Source organism: Delphinapterus leucas, chromosome 1 (assembly GCF_059928025.1).
Source record: "Delphinapterus leucas isolate spDelLeu-1000000601 "Yukka" chromosome 1, BTC_Dleu_Yukka2, whole genome shotgun sequence".
In the NCBI taxonomy this organism is placed as follows: Eukaryota; Metazoa; Chordata; class Mammalia; order Artiodactyla; family Monodontidae; genus Delphinapterus; species Delphinapterus leucas.
Window position 1 is genome coordinate 55,355,416 of NC_143129.1, and position 16,692 is coordinate 55,372,107.

The 16,692-nt window shown below is 54.4% G+C and overlaps 1 protein-coding gene across 1 annotated transcript in view; it reads right to left on the bottom strand.

Annotated features, from left to right (window-relative positions):
• Nucleotides 1-16,692, bottom strand: part of KIAA1614 (KIAA1614 ortholog) — a 44,665-nt gene that overhangs the window by 14,292 nt on the left and 13,681 nt on the right. Inside the window, exons 4-8 of the mRNA XM_022556554.3 lie at nucleotides 16,304-16,447; nucleotides 7,407-8,917; nucleotides 5,407-5,563; nucleotides 3,552-3,813; nucleotides 235-362 (exon numbers count right to left, since the gene is read on the bottom strand). Coding sequence (XP_022412262.2) covers nucleotides 235-362; nucleotides 3,552-3,813; nucleotides 5,407-5,563; nucleotides 7,407-8,917; nucleotides 16,304-16,447 — 2,202 coding nt within the window. The remainder of the gene's footprint in view (nucleotides 1-234; nucleotides 363-3,551; nucleotides 3,814-5,406; nucleotides 5,564-7,406; nucleotides 8,918-16,303; nucleotides 16,448-16,692) is intronic.

A 16,692-nucleotide genomic window follows, 5' to 3' on the forward strand; every position in this document is an offset into this window, starting at 1 on the left:
AATCAAACCTTCCAACTCTACAGAAACCCCAACCCCTGTCCAGTTGCACAGGACAAGGGCACCGAGGAATGGGCTCCAAGACCCCTGAGGCAACTGAGGCACAGGTAGTCAGCCTCACTTTCTCTTTTAAAGGGACCCCCCTCGGGCCGTGCTGCTAAGGCAGGAAGGAGTTAAGCATATAGCTCCACTGTCCATGCCCTGGGTTTATGCTCCAAACCACTTGCCCACTCTTACCTGTCAGCTGCATTGTGATGCCCTGGCTCCCCTACCAGGTAGAGGTTGGACCGGTCCACCTTGCCACTCAGCAGAGAATGGAGGTTCTGAAAAGAGGCAGCTTTCCAACGTTGGCGAGAGGGTGACACCTAGTGGGAAAGGCCCAATATTGCAGGTGAGAAAAGCCACCTGGCAAGGGCTTGACAGAGAGGGGACCCCAACCATGAACCTGAGAGCCTGCTAAGAAAGTAATGGCATAAGCTTTTGTCATTACTTCAAAGTGCTTAACAGGAATAACCATAACTTACTTAAGGAGATGGGCCTATGTAGGCGTTTTGAAGCTTCAAAGTAAAAAAAATTTTGGGCTGAAATAAAAACTGAATAGGGTAATGCTAATTATCTCACTTATTAAGAAAATCTAATTTTTTCCTTGATTATGAAAAAAGGGTGAAATCAATCACAGAATAATAAACACAATTGTAGAATTAAAATCTTAAATAGTTTGTGATTCTTTAGTATCCCTTTTATGATTGCTGACGTTAAAAATTTTATCAAGTATGCACCTTAAAACGCTGTGCATTAAAAAGATGGACAAGACGAAAGTCCCTCAAGGAGTTCGCACCATGGTGGGGGTGAGGTGAGCATGGACAGGTCAAAAGCCCTAAATGCATGTTGTAAGTGTGAGGCTAGAAGCACGGACAACGCTGTGCAGGGAAGCAGAGACAGACTCAGCTCAGGAGGCTCCAGGGCACTGGAGGAGCTGACGCCTGGGCGGGGCCTGAAGCATGAGCTCTCCAGGTGAAGACGGAGGTGGGGTGTTCCAGGCAGAATAGCAGATGCAGACAGAGAGAGATGGGAGAAAGCATGGATATTCTGGAACATACTCATGGTCTAGGTGGCTGGGCTGCAGAGGTGATGGGAGACAGGCTGGAGCCAAGGGGCCACACCCGGAAGGACCCTATATGACCTGATGAGGAGCCACTGAGTGATGTTAATCAGAAGAGTTACAAGGTCAGATCTGTGTTCTAGAAACTGACCCAGAGAAGAGGCTATTCCAAGGGTGGGGGTGGGAGGCAGGAAGAGGCCAACTTTTTTTTTTTTTTTTTTTTTTTTTGTGGTACGCGGGCCTCTCACTGTTGTGGCCTCTCCCGTTGCAGAGCACAGGCTCCGGACGCGCAGGCTCAGCGGCCATGACTCACGGGCCCAGCCGCTCCACAGCATGTGGGATCCTCCCGGACCGGGGCAAGAACCCGTGTCCCCTGCATCGGCAGGCGGACTCTAAACCACTGCGCCACCAGGGAGGCCCAAGAGGCCGACTTTTAAACAAATACCGCACACATTATTTATCACACTGGAAATCCGTGCTCTCAGGAAGATGTATTATCAAGAAGCTTAAGAGGGGGCCCTGACCTTGCCTCAGGGCTCCGGAGGGCCTTCTGGGAGAAGTCAACTCAGAATGGAAAGGTAAGCAGGCATTCCCCAGGGAAACGGGGGAGGGGAGAAGGGAGGGGCCTTCCAGATGCAGGTGCAAAGGTCAAAGAGCCATAGCCACTAGAGGATGTGGGAGCAGCCCACGTGGTGAAGGTGCTCACTGCCCACTCAGAAGGGCAAAAGGAAAACCAAGCCAGGGCAGCAGCCATCCACCCTCTCACCACACACACCTGTCAATACAACAGTCTAACAGGAAGGTGTTCACCCTGAGATATGTCATGAATATACCAGGCTAAGATGGAGTCTTCTTTCATGTTCTTTTTTCAGTTCTTGAACAATTCTTTCTGCTGCGCAGTCCTCCTGGCACTTGCTCCCACTCTTTCTTGGCCAGCTTACTTCCTAACTTTGCCCACTTGGCTTACATTGCCCATAACCCCTCTCCTACACTAATGGGCTGTCATTTCCCTCGGGCTTACAGAGATTGAAGCTTTGATGGCCATACATCCTGGCACCACGGCTCAGACACACTGGGGACAAATCTAACTTCCTGAGAAAAGCAGCAAATTCCTGGAGCACAATGCCACTCTAGGCTTTTGTCCCCAGCTTGAGATGGCTTTGCTTTTGTTTCTTTGTCTTCCATTCATTCATCCAGCAAATATTCTGTACAGGGTGCAAGACAACCAATGGAATTTTCATTCAGCCTGCGTTCTCTTCCCTGCTTCAGCCTGAAAAATGAAAGGCTCCAGTGCCCCAAACTCCAATCGCCTGCTTCGTTCTGCCCAGGGGAGGGAGCAGCGAAGAGAAGAATAGACATAATACCTGGAAACACCTGGATTAGAACAGCACTTCCAGAGACATAGCTGAGAGTTAGGTGCTACTGTTGGTTTGCTGTTGGTTTATCCTCTAGCACGTGGGAGGGGGGACTTTAGCAGGCTGCCCTGCATTCACTCACTCACTCACTCATTCATTCACTGTGTATTGAGTATGTCTACCATACTAGTCATCATACTAAATATTTGGAATATAAAGATCAAGTAGTGTCTCCGCAGGGAATCACATTCCACTGAGGGGACACAGACAAAAGTTAAAATACTATGTGACAAGTTCCGTGAAGGAGGGAAGCACAGGATGAGAAGGGAAGACAGAGCAGAGGTGCCCAGCTCAGCCCAAGGAGGGACTGGAAGTGGCTTCCTGGAGAAGGCAGTGCCTTCCGTGTTGATGGATGAGCAGACATTAGCAGGTAAAGAAAAGCATTTCCGGTGAAGGTTCAAAGTCAGACTGTGTGGCCTGATTACAGAACTGCAAAGTCAAGGATAAATGGGGTCAAGTGTTAGAAGAGTGATGAGATGAGCGCAGTCAGATCACAGAAACCCTTTGGCAATGTCGAGTGACCTGAACTTTATCCTGGGGGTGATAAGGGACCAACAGCAGGTGTTCAACGAGGGGATGGCAAGGCCAGATTTGCACACTAGAAGGACCACTCTGAAAACCACATGGAGAAAGACGGGGCAGGGATGCTCGCCAGGAGGCCGTTGAGGTGATCCAGGTGGGAAGTGATCTGTGCTAGACTAAAGAGTGGCTGTGGCCATGGAAAAGGTTTCAAAACGATCAGGCAGTCGACACCAGGACTGGGCAGAGGTGGCAGAGTGAGGGCGGGGGTCTAGGATGAGCCCAGGCTCGGGCAGCGGGGTGGAAGGACAGAAGCTTGGGTGCTGCCCACTCCCACTGTGTCCAGGGAATCCATGTCTCACGGATGGACTGTGGGAACGCCAGTAGCTTCCCTTTCTCCACCTGGGACTCCTTGGGCAGCACCCTCAGCACTTCTTTCCTCCTTCCACCTTTCATTCCAATGGTGGCTACACCCCCACTGGCCTCACACACCCCTCGGCTGGGCCCTTGGGACTCACCGGATGCAGGGATTGTAACGATGGGGCTCTCTTCATTTTGGGGGTGCTGGTGTGTGAAGCCGGGCTGGGCACAGGGGGCTGCAGCTGCTCCACACTGTAGCTGCGGGACTTGCCCAGCTTGGGCCTTGTGCCCTGACTTGTCAGGGCCAAGAAGAACTTTTTCAGCCCCAGGGTGGAGGAGATGCTGCCGCTGCTTTTCTTGTCCTTGTCAGAAGGGGCAGCTGAGGGCAGGCTGGGTCCCACCTTGACCCCTGGCAATGCTCTGAAACGCAAAGATGGACATGAGGTGGGTGGGAGAGGGCTGGAGGAGGCAAGGGCCCATCCTGTGTGCCCCAGATGGGCCCACACCACTGCCTCACTGATGAAGTGACAGCCAGGCTGCAGAAAGGAAGGCCGCGCGGTTTTCTGAAGGACGCTCTGCTTGGGTAGACTTTAGAGAGAAGCTCAGACAAGACCCCTGGTGTCACACTCAACTGTGGGTTCACTCAATCATCCGTCCATCCAGTATTTCTTCAGAACCTCTTCTAGGCCTCTTCTTGGCAGATAACTGGGGTATGTGATAAACATGACAGGCAAGACCCTTACTCTCGGGAGCTTACAAACAACAGAGTAGTAAACAAAGGAGAAAACCCACCAGCAACCAGAGGAGGGTGAAGCGGGGAGTGACACGGTGGCCGGGGAAGGCCTCTCTGAGAAGATGACATTTAAACCGAGGGCTGAATGGCAGCAAGGAGCCAGTCCTGTCGAGCCCGGAGGTGAGAATTCCAGGGCAAGGGAACAGCTGGAATCACAGCTCTGGGCAGGAAGAGGCTCAGTGTGTGGTGGGTTCAAGGACATAATGGGGCCAGGTCCACAGGACTTCCAACATAATGAGCAAGGGGGGAAAGAGGGGTCAGATGGGGTCAGACAGGTGGGCCGAGGCCGGATTACACTGAGTGCTATAAGCCAAGGTAAGGGGTTTGAATTCTACTCCAAGTGAGAGGAAAAACCATTGGGGGGTTTCAGCAGGAGAAATGACACCATTTAATTAAGGTTTTAAAAAGATACCTCGGACTGCAGTATGGAGAAGGAACTGCAGGGGCGAGAGGGAAGGCAGAGAGCAGGTAGGGACCATTAGATTTGTACAGGAAGAAGGAACGCACTGAGACCAGGAGAAATGCCGTCCAGGTGGCTGCAGGAGCCACCTGTGTGGATGGCCGTGTGCTGTGTGTTTGCCGGGAGGAGGACCCGGGGAAGCAGCTTTTGTCGAGAGTGATCGAGACTTCCACTAGGCCTTTCAGGCATCCCAGTGGAGATGTCGGGGGAGCTGGATACACGAATCTGGAGTTCTGGGGAGCACACGGGGCTGGAGATCTGGCTTCAGTGGCATGTGAAGCCTTGGGCTACATGTCACCAGGAATGGTGCGTAGTGGAGAAGAGAAGGCCCGGCCAGAGGACCAGCTCACCAAGGCTCTGAGGCCCCAGAGCAAGGACTCAGACCCTCAGTGCTGGAGGAGAGCATGGAAACATGAGTGCCGGGCTGCTTCCCAGCCCAGAGTCAGGAGCAAGTCCTCTCAGACGGAGAGCCCATCCTGGGTGCACCTCCAGGGCTGGGACTGTCCGCACAGCTGTGCCTAGCACAGTGCCTGGAGCTTCAGGCCATTCAATGAAAGCTCAGTGAGAGAATAACCACGTACACTAGACTGAACGGCGCTGGCAAAGGAGTGCTGGGGTGCCACGCTTGCACCTAGTCTAGCAGTCCCCCGAGGATGGGGAGTAGTCAGCTTATCATGCTGCCACTCCAGGGGATCTCCTTCCCCACCCAGCGCCCTAATCCCCCACCTCCTGCATCAGGGCTGTTGCTCCTGTCACTCACCGGGATGACACATGCCCTACAGAACTCGGCTCTGTCCTCTGCAGGCCGCCCTCTGGTTCCTGGCCGGACTCTGTCTCCTCTGAGGCCGGGGAGAAGGTGATGCCCATGGAGCTGATGGTGCCAACAGCTGCTGAGGTGAGACAGCCCTGGAGTCCTCCTGCAACAGCCACAGCATCCCTCCTGTGTCACTGATCCATCCCCATGGGTCATGGGCGGGGGGCGGACGTTCCCAACCCAACGACAGGCAGGAGAGCCAGAGGAAGATGGAGAGAAGTGGGAGCCCCACGAGAGCAGTGGAGGCAGTGGTGAGACACACGCCAAGCAGGGAGGGGTCTTATTTCCTGCTGAACCCCATCACCCCCAGCACAGCACCTCGTGCACAGCAGATGAGAAATAAACATCTGTGAAATGAAGGGCTGCTTGTGATAAGCCATGTCCCTCCTATAGCAAGAGATAATTGGGGTGGGGGGCGGATTTTGTATTCCTGGGACAAAAACCGCAATCTTGCTGGCTGTGACATCTAACAGCTAAACGATAGCCACCGTTTTTGGAGCACGTGTGAAGTTCTAGACAATGAGTTAAATGCCCTACAGAGACTATTTCATGGGTTCCTAGGAGATGGGTTCTATCATTCTTCTCAGGTTACAGAGGAGGAGCCCAGGACCTCCTGGCTAATGAGAGGAGGAGCCTCACCTGGACCTCTCCTCCAGGTCTCGAGCAGGTGAAGGCCAGGCTGCCCAGAAAGGTCTGCAGCTCTCAGAATAAACGCCCCGTAGGAAGTGGGTAGGGGCAGCCAGCAGCCAGCCTAGAGCCCGCCCGATGGAGGAAAACCACACCTCAGCACAGGGCAGGCGGGAGCTCAGGGTGGGGCCTGCTTCCTCAAGGTTCGTGTGAGCAAGGGAGGGAGGGGGAGAGTGTTTGCTCCCCGCATGTAGTGGAGCGTGTGGCCGGCACACCCGGGGCAGAGCAGGGGGGCGCTTGGCATCTACATCCGCAATAAGGTCAGTAAGGCCTGTCACCTCTCTGCCCTCTTCTCCTCCACTCTGTTTCCAAGCCCTGGTTCCCCCCTCACCCCCACCCCGAGCCATCACAGCCCCAGGGCTGCCAGAGCCGCGGACACAGGAAGGCAAGGCTGTGTACGTCGGGCCTGTTATCTCTGCCTAAGAGTGAGCGGCTGAGTTGCTCACCTCAGATCACAACATCGGGGATCAGAGCCCAAGGGCCGCCAATGCTCAGGATTTGCCCGTGATATGAGGACCCTTCCAAGGGCAGAGGTGATACCCTCTATCCTTCAGCAGCCTTTGCTGCTGAAACCTAACAGCCTGCCCAGCAGGCTCGGGGATCTAGGAGGGCTTGGGCACCAGAGAACGACCCCAGCACTGTTTGTAGGAGCTCTGCCCACTGGGCACCCGGACAGCACGTCTGCTTCGCCACATGGAGGAGGTCTCGAGGGCTGGATTCCTGCTGAATTACTTCATTTGTGCATCCCCCCACAGGGCCTAGGATGGCGCCTGGCCTGTAGCAGGTGTTCAGTCAATACTGAATGAATGAGTGAATGAATGAAAGGACGACCTTCAAGCAGAAGGACCTTAGCCATGTGATTATTTGGCGTTTGTTGCTCTTAGTAAATCCTGGAGCTGCTGCTTCTTCCTGCTCTGCTGGTAGCAAAATTCCCTTAAAGCCCAGGCCTCTGGCAGCCACAGAGCTTGGAGCTCCTGTACACACCTCAGGGTTCCCACTACCGCCGCCCCCAGGGTGAGCTGGCTAATCCGCCTCCAGGCTGATGTGGAATCCTGTACCAGCCCACGGACCCCCGCCAGCTTCCCCAACATTCGCCGCGGCTCTGGGGGCTCCTCGGGGCTGCCATAGGAACGGTGCATGGGTGTGTCATCTATTAAGATGAACAGTACGTGAAGACTCGGAGTGCCTGGTGGCCCACAGACCCAGCCTGTGTGTGGCCTCTGGTCTAGGGCCGCCCTAGCCCCAGAGGAATCCCTTACCATCTCCGTGGTCCTCCAGCGGTACTGCAGGCTTCTGGCTGTAGGTGCCCTTCTCCCCACTGCCCGCGAGGATGGCTTCTCCCCAGGGCTCCTGCAGCCCCTGGGGCGTGCTGTTGTCACAGTGACTGGTGGACGGGGCCCGCAGGGGGCGCGTGACACAGGGGCTGCGGGGCTGGGGCTGCGGCCGGGTGAGCTCACAGGCCCTGGGAACTATGCTTCTGGAAGAAGGCACGGAGGTGTCCATAGGCTCTCCCTGGTCACCCGGCCTGCGAAGTCCAGCCAGGGCTGCCTTCCTGTGAGACACAGGGGAGGTGGTTTTCTTTGAAGAGGGAGGGGTCGGCACCCAGCCTTCGGGGGAGAGGGAAGCGGTTGGCTGCTGGGCCTGGTGGGGGGCAGAGGGCTCTGTGTGGCTCTGATTTGGGGAGTCAGTTCCCAGAGACTCTTGGCTCTCTACAACCTGGGCTTGTCTGCCTGGCCCCGAGGAGCCCACCTTCACGGAAGAGGCGATGGCATAGGCTGTCCGGGAATCCACGGGCTGAGCCCAGTGATTTTCCAGCCCTGGTCCAGGCTGGGACCCCAGGGAAGCCCTCTTAGAGTCCTGGACAAGAGGCTTAGAGAAAGCATCTTCTCTGGGGAGCAAAGTCCCCTCAGGCGTCTGTCCCATGCCTTCTGTCACCTCATCCAACACCTCCACTAGCTCCAGCCCAGGCAGGTAGTGCGGGGCCTGGGGGCTCCGGAGCGGCCCCATTTCAGCCTTTCGGAACCACCTTTGGCCTCCCCGAGGCCTGGAGGCCCGCAGACGGGGGCTGCTGCCGCGGACCCTACTGGGCTGGGAGGTCCCGGCCTCCTCATTGTCGGTCCTGCAGCTGTCGGAGGTGTCCGTGCTGTCCAGGGCCGAGTCTACCTCCTCGGGGCGCGCCTGGCCCCCGATGTGCGTCTCCCGGATCCACTCGGTGTGGAGTCCGGGCTCGGCAGGGAAGAGCCGGAGGGGGCCGCCCAGGCCCCGAGGGCTGCGGGGCTGCGCCAACGCCCCCTCCATCCCGCAGGCGCCTTCGCGCTCCCGGAGGACCCTCGGGTCGGGGGCGATGCAGTGGCCGCAGGCTCGGCACCTCCTCTCGCTGCCCTGAGCGAGTGGCGGCGCGGGAAGGCCCCGGGGCTCCAGCCCGCCCGGCAGCGGGTGGAGAGACCCTGCGCCTGCGTCCTGGCGCCGGCAGCCCCCGTGGACGTAGTCGGCGAGGTCGGGCTTGGAGCGCAGGGGGCCCTGGTCCGCCGGCTGCAGCGTGGTGCTCAGCACCTGGCGCTGACGCTGCTGCAGCCGCTCGAGGTAGCGGGACTCGGCGTCGCGGGCTGATTCATCCTCAAAGCGGACGTGGGACGGGGAGGAGGCCCGCTTCGGCCACTGCCCGCTGCTGGACTCCCCGCTGGAGGAGTCACTCGTGTTCCCGTTCTGGAGGTTGTCTCTGCAGGCAAGGGTCATCCTCGGGTCCAAGGCTGGGCTTTTCCGCCCATCTCTGATGGGGAGGCAGGAGGAGACAGGTCACGGGCAGAAAGAGGGGAGGAAGGTACAGACTCCCCACTGGGCACCCACCAGCCCCGCTCCACCCTGGGGTACAGTCTCCCACTGTGCTCAGTGGAACTACAACCCAAAGTTGCCCCCAGTCAGGCTCCTCCGGAGTCAGGCAGCAAAGCAGAGCAGCTTACAGGTGCATCCTGCTCCTGAACACAGCGCTAAGCAAAGTGAACAAAGTGAACACAACCTTCTGTACGTTTGGCTCTCCCTCTGCTGCCTGGCTCAGCCTGAGTTAAGATGAAACACTGTTAAACTCAGGATTGTACAGAAGGATGATACCGAAGTCCTCGTGTGTGTGTGTGTGTGTGTGTGTGTGTGTGTGTGTGTGTTTAGGAGAAGAAGTGAGCCTGGCCATCATGGGCATCTGGTGAATTGGGATGAATTGTGGCAATGCTGTATTTTTTATAAAGTTTTAATGGGAAGAGCATACTTTACGTCTCCATGGAGACTGTGTAGGACCTGCAGTCAGTGTTTCTAAACATTCCTGCTCTCAAAAGTATCTACTCAGGGTTCCTAATCATCTTGCTTGGACAAAATTTAGACAGAGTGACACTGGTGTTTCTTCTTGGTCTCTCCACCTTGTCTGTTCCAACACCCCCTCCTGTACCTGCCCCTCCCCAGGCCCTCACATACACGCTTGCCCCGAAAAGCTGTGATGACAATTACTGTGCTAGGAAGAGTCCTCACGGTCTGTCATCAACCTTTGCTCTGGGAGACACTGTGGCTGGTGGTCAAGTGCTGCTCAGCTCAAGAAAATACCTGCACAAATCTCACACTGGGCCTCTCAGAGCCAGGCAACCTGAGGTTCAGACCCCTGTGCAAATGGACCCAGGCCTACAGGTCATTTCCTATCAGAGGCCACCTAAGTAAAGACAATGCTCCTCCCTTCCTTTCGCAGCAGCACCTCCCCACCAATCTACTGCTGAGTGGCTGGGATTCACATCATTTCTGACATTTCTCATTTCTTTGTCACTCACGTTGGACCCCTGCAGTGGCCTCTTATTCATTGGTTGGTCCTCCTGGAGCAAAGCTTCATCACACCATCTCTCAAGGGGGACACAGGATCAAGTTCACAGTCTTTGGGGTAAAAATACAGGCCCTCCACATCCCTCTCTGCCTTCCTCTCCAGCTCTGTCCCCCACCACCCACTTGTAAGGCCTCCACCCCATCTACCTCATGCAACCCTCCTGCCACTGTCTCCTGGAATCTTTCTTCTCAACCTGACTGCATTTGATTCCTAGGTATTAAATCTTACCTGTGTACAGATACCATGTGTGATGGTTAATTTTATGTGTCAGCTTGGCTGGGCCATGGTCAAACATTATTATACTTGATCAAACATTATTCTTGATGTTTTTGTGAAGATGTTTTTTTGGATAAGATTAATATTTAAACTGGTGGACTTCAAATAAAGCTGATCACCCTCCATGGTTTGATGGGCCTCATCCAATCAGCTGAAGGTCTTAATAGAACAAAGACTGATCTCCCCTGAGCAAGAAGGAATTCTGCCAGCTGACTGCCTTTGGATTTGAGCTGCAACTCTTGCCTGGGTCTCAAGCCTGACAGCCTACCCTACAGACTTTGGACTTAAAAAGCTTCCATGATACCATGAGCCAGTTTTTTTAAAATAAAATTTTCTCTCCATATATAAACACACATCGTGTTGATTCTTTCTCTGGAGAACCCTGACTAATATACATCTTGATGATGTCTCCTCCTCTGAATACCCATGCCATTCGTCATCAGAGACTCAGAAGATGTCAGGGCTGGAAGGGACTGCCATGACCACGTGACCCCTCCTCGTTTCTACAAAGGAGAGGCCACACAAGACCAGTTCCTGGGCTGACCAGCACCTGAACAGCTGGGAAAGGAAAGTTGCAGGAATTTTTTCTGCCTCACGGAGCCACGAAAATAGAACTAGACATTGACCATGCTAATGGTCAAGTGCTGTCTGGAGACAGGGGCCTGGATTTTAGAGACCTGCTACTTCTTTCCAATTACCGAGAAGAGCACCCGCGTAGACAGTTATCCATGCCGGCACACTTTATGTGTTACGTTACTGCTTTCAGTCCTCAGAGCGCCTACAAAGGCTTCCCTAACTATACCCTATTCCTAGCACATTTTGTTCAAGCTGTCTTGGCACTCCAACTTCTTATAAATGAAATGTATGTGAGTGATTGGTTGATTTACTAATCCTTCCTCTAACTGGATGCTTCAGTGATTCTGGAGGAAGGATGCCAATGCTCTCAAAAAGGCTGCCTTAATGTGAGTTCCTTCCTCACCAAATTCACAGCTGCAACAGAAAGACAGATGTGGTATGCAATTAAAAGGAAAAGTGTTCAGACACTAGCAGGACGAAAACATCCATGTTTAACAATTACTGTTAAAACATGCCAACCAGTGGGGAGAGCAGCCACTGAACTGGTTGACTTCTCTAACTATACATGGCATTGACTGGACTGGACAGTGTGTTCTTCCAGGCTGTGCTTTCTGTATGGATAAATGGTCTTGCCTGTCCGACTCAGGTGAACATGTGTTCGCCTGGGCTCTGAGGGTGTCACTGGCCATTCCTAATCACCCCCCTCCGTGGCTGCCGCGATAGCCAAGCCACTGACTAGTCTCATAGCCCTGATGGGTTGGAATGATCTGGATCGCAGATGGCGTGGACTATGATGTATAGAGGCTACCCTTGGGGGTCATGGGACAGAATGAGAGGTCAGAGTTAAATTGTCCAAGACTGATTCCCTGCAAAGCTCCGTGGCAACCAGCTAGGGCTGAGAGCTTAAGGCACTCACTCACCTGTACCATGTCAGATCACTACAACCTCAAATCTTGGACCCCAGGCCTCTGGTCACACCAGGAGAGGGGCTGGTGCTCACCCAACCGTGACTGCTGAGCCGGTAGAATAAAGCTAGAGCCAAGGTCCTGCTGTGTCATACTGCATTGTGCCCTAGGCCCCGATTCACACCAAGGAGTGGGGTGAGTACTTCTTAAGTCAGGCAGCTGAAAAGTGCCACAGTGCAAGCTCTGGGGGCCTTCCTGGAGCCTGACACTAGGTGTTCACTAGGTGTTTACCCCGCCCTGGGATGCAGTGGGCAGTGGGGGACTGCACACCTGCCACCACTCCTGACTCCAGCATTTCCCAATGGGTGCTCCTCCAGGAGAATTTTTTTAAAAAGAACTACTGCGAAGCAAGTGGGTCTGCCTGCTTTGAGATCTGAGCAGATGCTATGCTTGAAAGGGCTGCTCTGAGGAATACTGAGGCATTGTCAGTCATCCTGTTTTCTGGAACCCATATGCACACAAGGCCATCTTATCATTAGGCCCAAGAGCCACAGTACGTGGGAGCCACGATTCTTCCAGGGCCCACGAAAATGTGTTAGGTTCTTTTAATGTCAAAAGAGAATAAATGAATGCACTTTTAAATCAAAGAAAACATTCTCAGATGTAATATTAATATATTCACCTTTAAGCCAGCATGGTCATAAAATATAATTTTTAACTTTGTTTGTGGAGGAAGGAGCCCACGAAGGCAAGAGTGCCTAGGGCTCCCAAAAGTCATGTCGTGGGCTTGCATTTGGAGAGGGATTTGTGGCTGAGATGTAAAGCTCCTGAGTAGGCTCACCCCTGGTGAGGAGGGTACCGTGTCTCTCTGCTTGTCTCAGCATGGCTGGGGAAGTCCCTCTGATCCCCCTGCTTGTGACAATTCTCTTTAAGTGACTGTGAAGCACTGCAGTGCCCTTGCCACCTAGGACCCCATCTGCACCTGCATCTCTTGAGCCTGTCAGGATCTCAGAAGGGGCTGTGAGATAATCACTCTGGTGGGCTCATTGTCCGTGTGGGGTTCCTGGGTCAGCTCTCCAGAGCATTTTTGCCCAGTAAAGGAAGGCTCTAGGCAGAGAAACAGCATCACCTCACCCCCCAGAAACAAGAGGAGCCCCACTGAGCAGAGGCTCTGCCCCTGCTGCACAGGCAGGATGCCCTGGTCAGCCAGGCCCAGCCGGTGGAGGAAAGGCCCGCTGGGAGATTCAGTACCCGGGCTTAGACACAACAACCCCCTCCAAGCCCCAGAGGGCGATGCCCTGCTCTGCTGACAGGATGTGGGCTATACTTTCTGAGGAGGGAAAAATAAAGCTCAGCTTTCGAGGCAGTACATTCCTAATCTAATAAGGAAGTCCAGGTCCTGTCAGCCACATTACCGACCTTAACTTTTACATTCAAGATGGAGAATTGAGCCATCCTGGAATTCATGCCAAAGGTACAAACAATATTTTTGTTCTAAAAGAAGAAATGAAGAGATGCAGGAGAGCTTAATCACATAAGGTACCTTCAACTCAGTTATTGAATCCCAGAGGCCTCCACCAGTAGTGCTGGGACCAGTGCATAAATGGTACAGTGAAGATTCTGGAGACAAGTACAGAGCAAATAAGGCACTAGAGCAGCAAGCAAACACCATACCTGCCGAGCTTCTCAATATTAGGCACAGCAGATGCCTCAACCATCCCTCTCGGAGAGGATTCTGTCTGCTCAGACTCTGGAGCTGAATGGCCTCCTTGGGAAGGTCCCTTTCTACAACAGTGCTGTCCTAACCACACAAGCTCCATGCGGTCCTACGTGGCCACTACCTGACATAGGACAACAGCACTTACGGTGTCACCTTCCCAAGCCCTGCCTCTTGCTCATGTGTTCTGCCCTCCTGGGATTAGGAACACCAACATAGGTGTTCCTGTCCCCCAAATGGCAAGAGGTTGTGCTTCCAAGAGCTGCTCAATTTCTACACTGATTTGCTTCCAGAAAATGCGGCTGCTGCCTTCTACCTCTTCACCTCCTGGAAAAGCCAGTCTGTTCAGGATTGCCCCAGCTACCTCCAGCTAGAGCCGAGATAAAGAAGACCTTCTGGAGACTGCTCTGCCTGCCCCACTCTTCCATCATTTTTCATCAGCCTGCTCTTTGGAAGGAGTGATGCCTCTGGGCTCGGGGGGTGCACGAGGGGCTCCTGCATCTAATGAGGCCCCAGGCCTGTGTGGCACCTCCAAGTTAGCTCAGCATGTCTCTCCAGGGCGATCTGACAAGCGTACCCTTTAGAAGCATTTGCAGCAAGCCATCTGGCATTGGTTTTTCAGCTATACCCTCTGAGGATTCACCAGTGCTGCCAAGTCAAAGTAATTCTTTTCTGGACACAGCAGCTGCTAAAGTGGGTCACCTTGCATTTCAGTAGCACTTCTGCTGCTGGAGAAGAGCCTGGTAAAAGGGAACCTACTTTAAGCTTAGCGACTGGGGTTGTCGTGAGATGCTGACGTGATGTGGGGAAGAGGAAGTGTCCAAAGTGCACTTACACCATCCAGTCTGTTCTGCAGGTAGCCTTGCCTGTTTTGAGGCTCCCCAGCTCCACCTAAGTACCTAAGGAAAGTGGAACAGGAGGCTTCCGCGGAAGTCTGAGGCTCTGGGCCTCATACACACGGAGAGCAGAACAGTGAGGATGCTTCAGAGGAGCCACTCCCATTCCTAACTAGTGTCCTCCAGCCAGAGGGAGACAAGGTACAAAATGTGGAGATAAAGAGTAGCCTGTTTGGTACATCTTGCCAGGATTTAGGGTCTCCTGAGCCCCTCTCCCAGGGGTCACAGTGACACTGAACACAGAGGCAGGCTGCAGCCTTCTGCTCCTGCTGGAGTCATCCCAAAGGTGCCAGGAAGGTACTCAGCCTTTAACGAGAGGGCTCAGCATCCCCTCAAAGAGCACGCGATCCAGTTCCGCTGAGAATCCTCGCTGCCTCTAGTGCCCCCTGTGCCGTGGTCCTGCTGGGGCCTGGGGCACATCGGCACAGGCTGGCGGCCTCGTCGCAGGCCAGCTGCACCAGCAAATGCCACATGTAAGTGATTGCTTGGGGTGTACTGTACACGGAACAGGCACAATGATGGGGATGGGATGTCATGCAAGGAGTAGCCACATATGTGGAATGCTGGTCTGAACGTCCTTGAACTTGTACGTTTCCCATCTCTTCATCCCTGATGAGCTCAGCCTCCCTCATAGCTCCAGCATCGTGAAATCAGGGTAATGCCCAAATCCGCAGTTCTGACTTCTCTCCTCCTCTACGGCTCCTGTATCCAACTGCCTGATAAGCATCTCCAGTGGGTGTTTTGTGGGCAACCCCTCCAAAGCCTGATCCTGCACCTAGGCTTCACCTCTCGGCTAAGGCCCCACCAAACCTCCAGACACCAAGTCAGAACCCTGGGCTCCATCCTGGATGCCTCCCCCTCTCATGCTCCCCTCATCCAGTTGATTAAATGATTAACAGTCAGAGGTAACACTCGTATCGTACTCACTATATGCTGGGAGCTGTTCTAAACACTTTACATATATTAACCCACATAACCCTCACAACAACCCTGTCAAGATAGGCACTCGCATGATTCCCATTCTGCAGATGAGGAAACTGAGGCACACAGACTTCCCTAAGAGCACACAGCTAGTAAGTGGCAGAGCCAGAATTCAGTGGTCTGGCTCCAGAGTCTTAACCGCTTCTCTGCTGCCTCATTAAGCCTGCTTGCTCTGTCTCCTGGCAATCGCTCATCTCCACACCCTGCCCCCATCACTGCTCACCAGGACCACGGTGCAGCCTCCTCACTGCCCCTGAGTCCCCAGATCCGACCCATCCCTGCGGTCAGAACAGCTTTCCTGAAATGCAAATGTGATGGTGCTACCCACCTGCCTCAAATCCGTTGGTGGCTCCTAGCTATTATGGGAGGCATCCAAATTGTTCAGCAGGCCTGGAGGCCTCCATGACTGGCCTCCACCGAGCCTTCTGGCCTTCACACTGTGCACCCCCCAGCATGTCCTCAGGCTCCAGCCTGGCCAAACTCCTGAGCATGGTGCTTCTGCTCAGTTTTTGCCCCGGGATGCTCACCCCTGCCTCTCTCATCTGCCCTCATCTGAATATCTACGTCTCCTTCAAGCCCCAACTTACAAGCCACACCCTCCGGAGCCTCCCCTGTCCTTTCCAGCGGAGTTACAGCAGCCTTCCTGCCCTGCACACGCATCTTTCCTCTCCTACACCACCGCCCACAGAACCGTATTGATCCGTTTGCCCGTCTTTTTCCCTGGAGACTGTGACCTCTGTCCTCCAGGGAGCTCGGATTATGTTCCATAACAGAACACGGGCAGGCCCTCAATGAAGGTGTGCTGACTGACTAGAAGGAAAGCAATGCCTGACACAGGAAAAACTCACACACAGACAGGAGGGAGGAGTGAGCAGCGGCATTATGGCTGGATCCCATCTCTTCTTCTGCCACAGCCCTCCCAGGCCAGTCTGAGCCGGGCCCCACTCACCGGCTGCCCTGCGCGAGGGTGGGCACAATATCGTGGCTGGCACGGATGGGCCGGGTCCTGGCCTTCATGCGGGCTCGCTGAAGCAGATGCTTGGCTTCCTCATGCCTGGGGCTCAGCACGGGCTCCGGCTTGGGACTAAGGGACCTGCAGGGTGGCACATGGGCGAGAGCAGGCGGGGGAGGGATTAGAAGAAAATAACACGGATTAGGAGGGCTTTAACAGTGTCGAGCGTGGCTATGCCAGAAACAGTCCTGCGTGTGCAGCCTTCTTTGTCCAGCTCCCACACGGAGGGCACCTAGCCTGGGGACTGGGGCCTGGCCCTGAGCGGCTCTGGATGGGACCAGGGAGCTGGCCCACCTTGGACATCTGCTCAGAGACCGGAGGCAGAG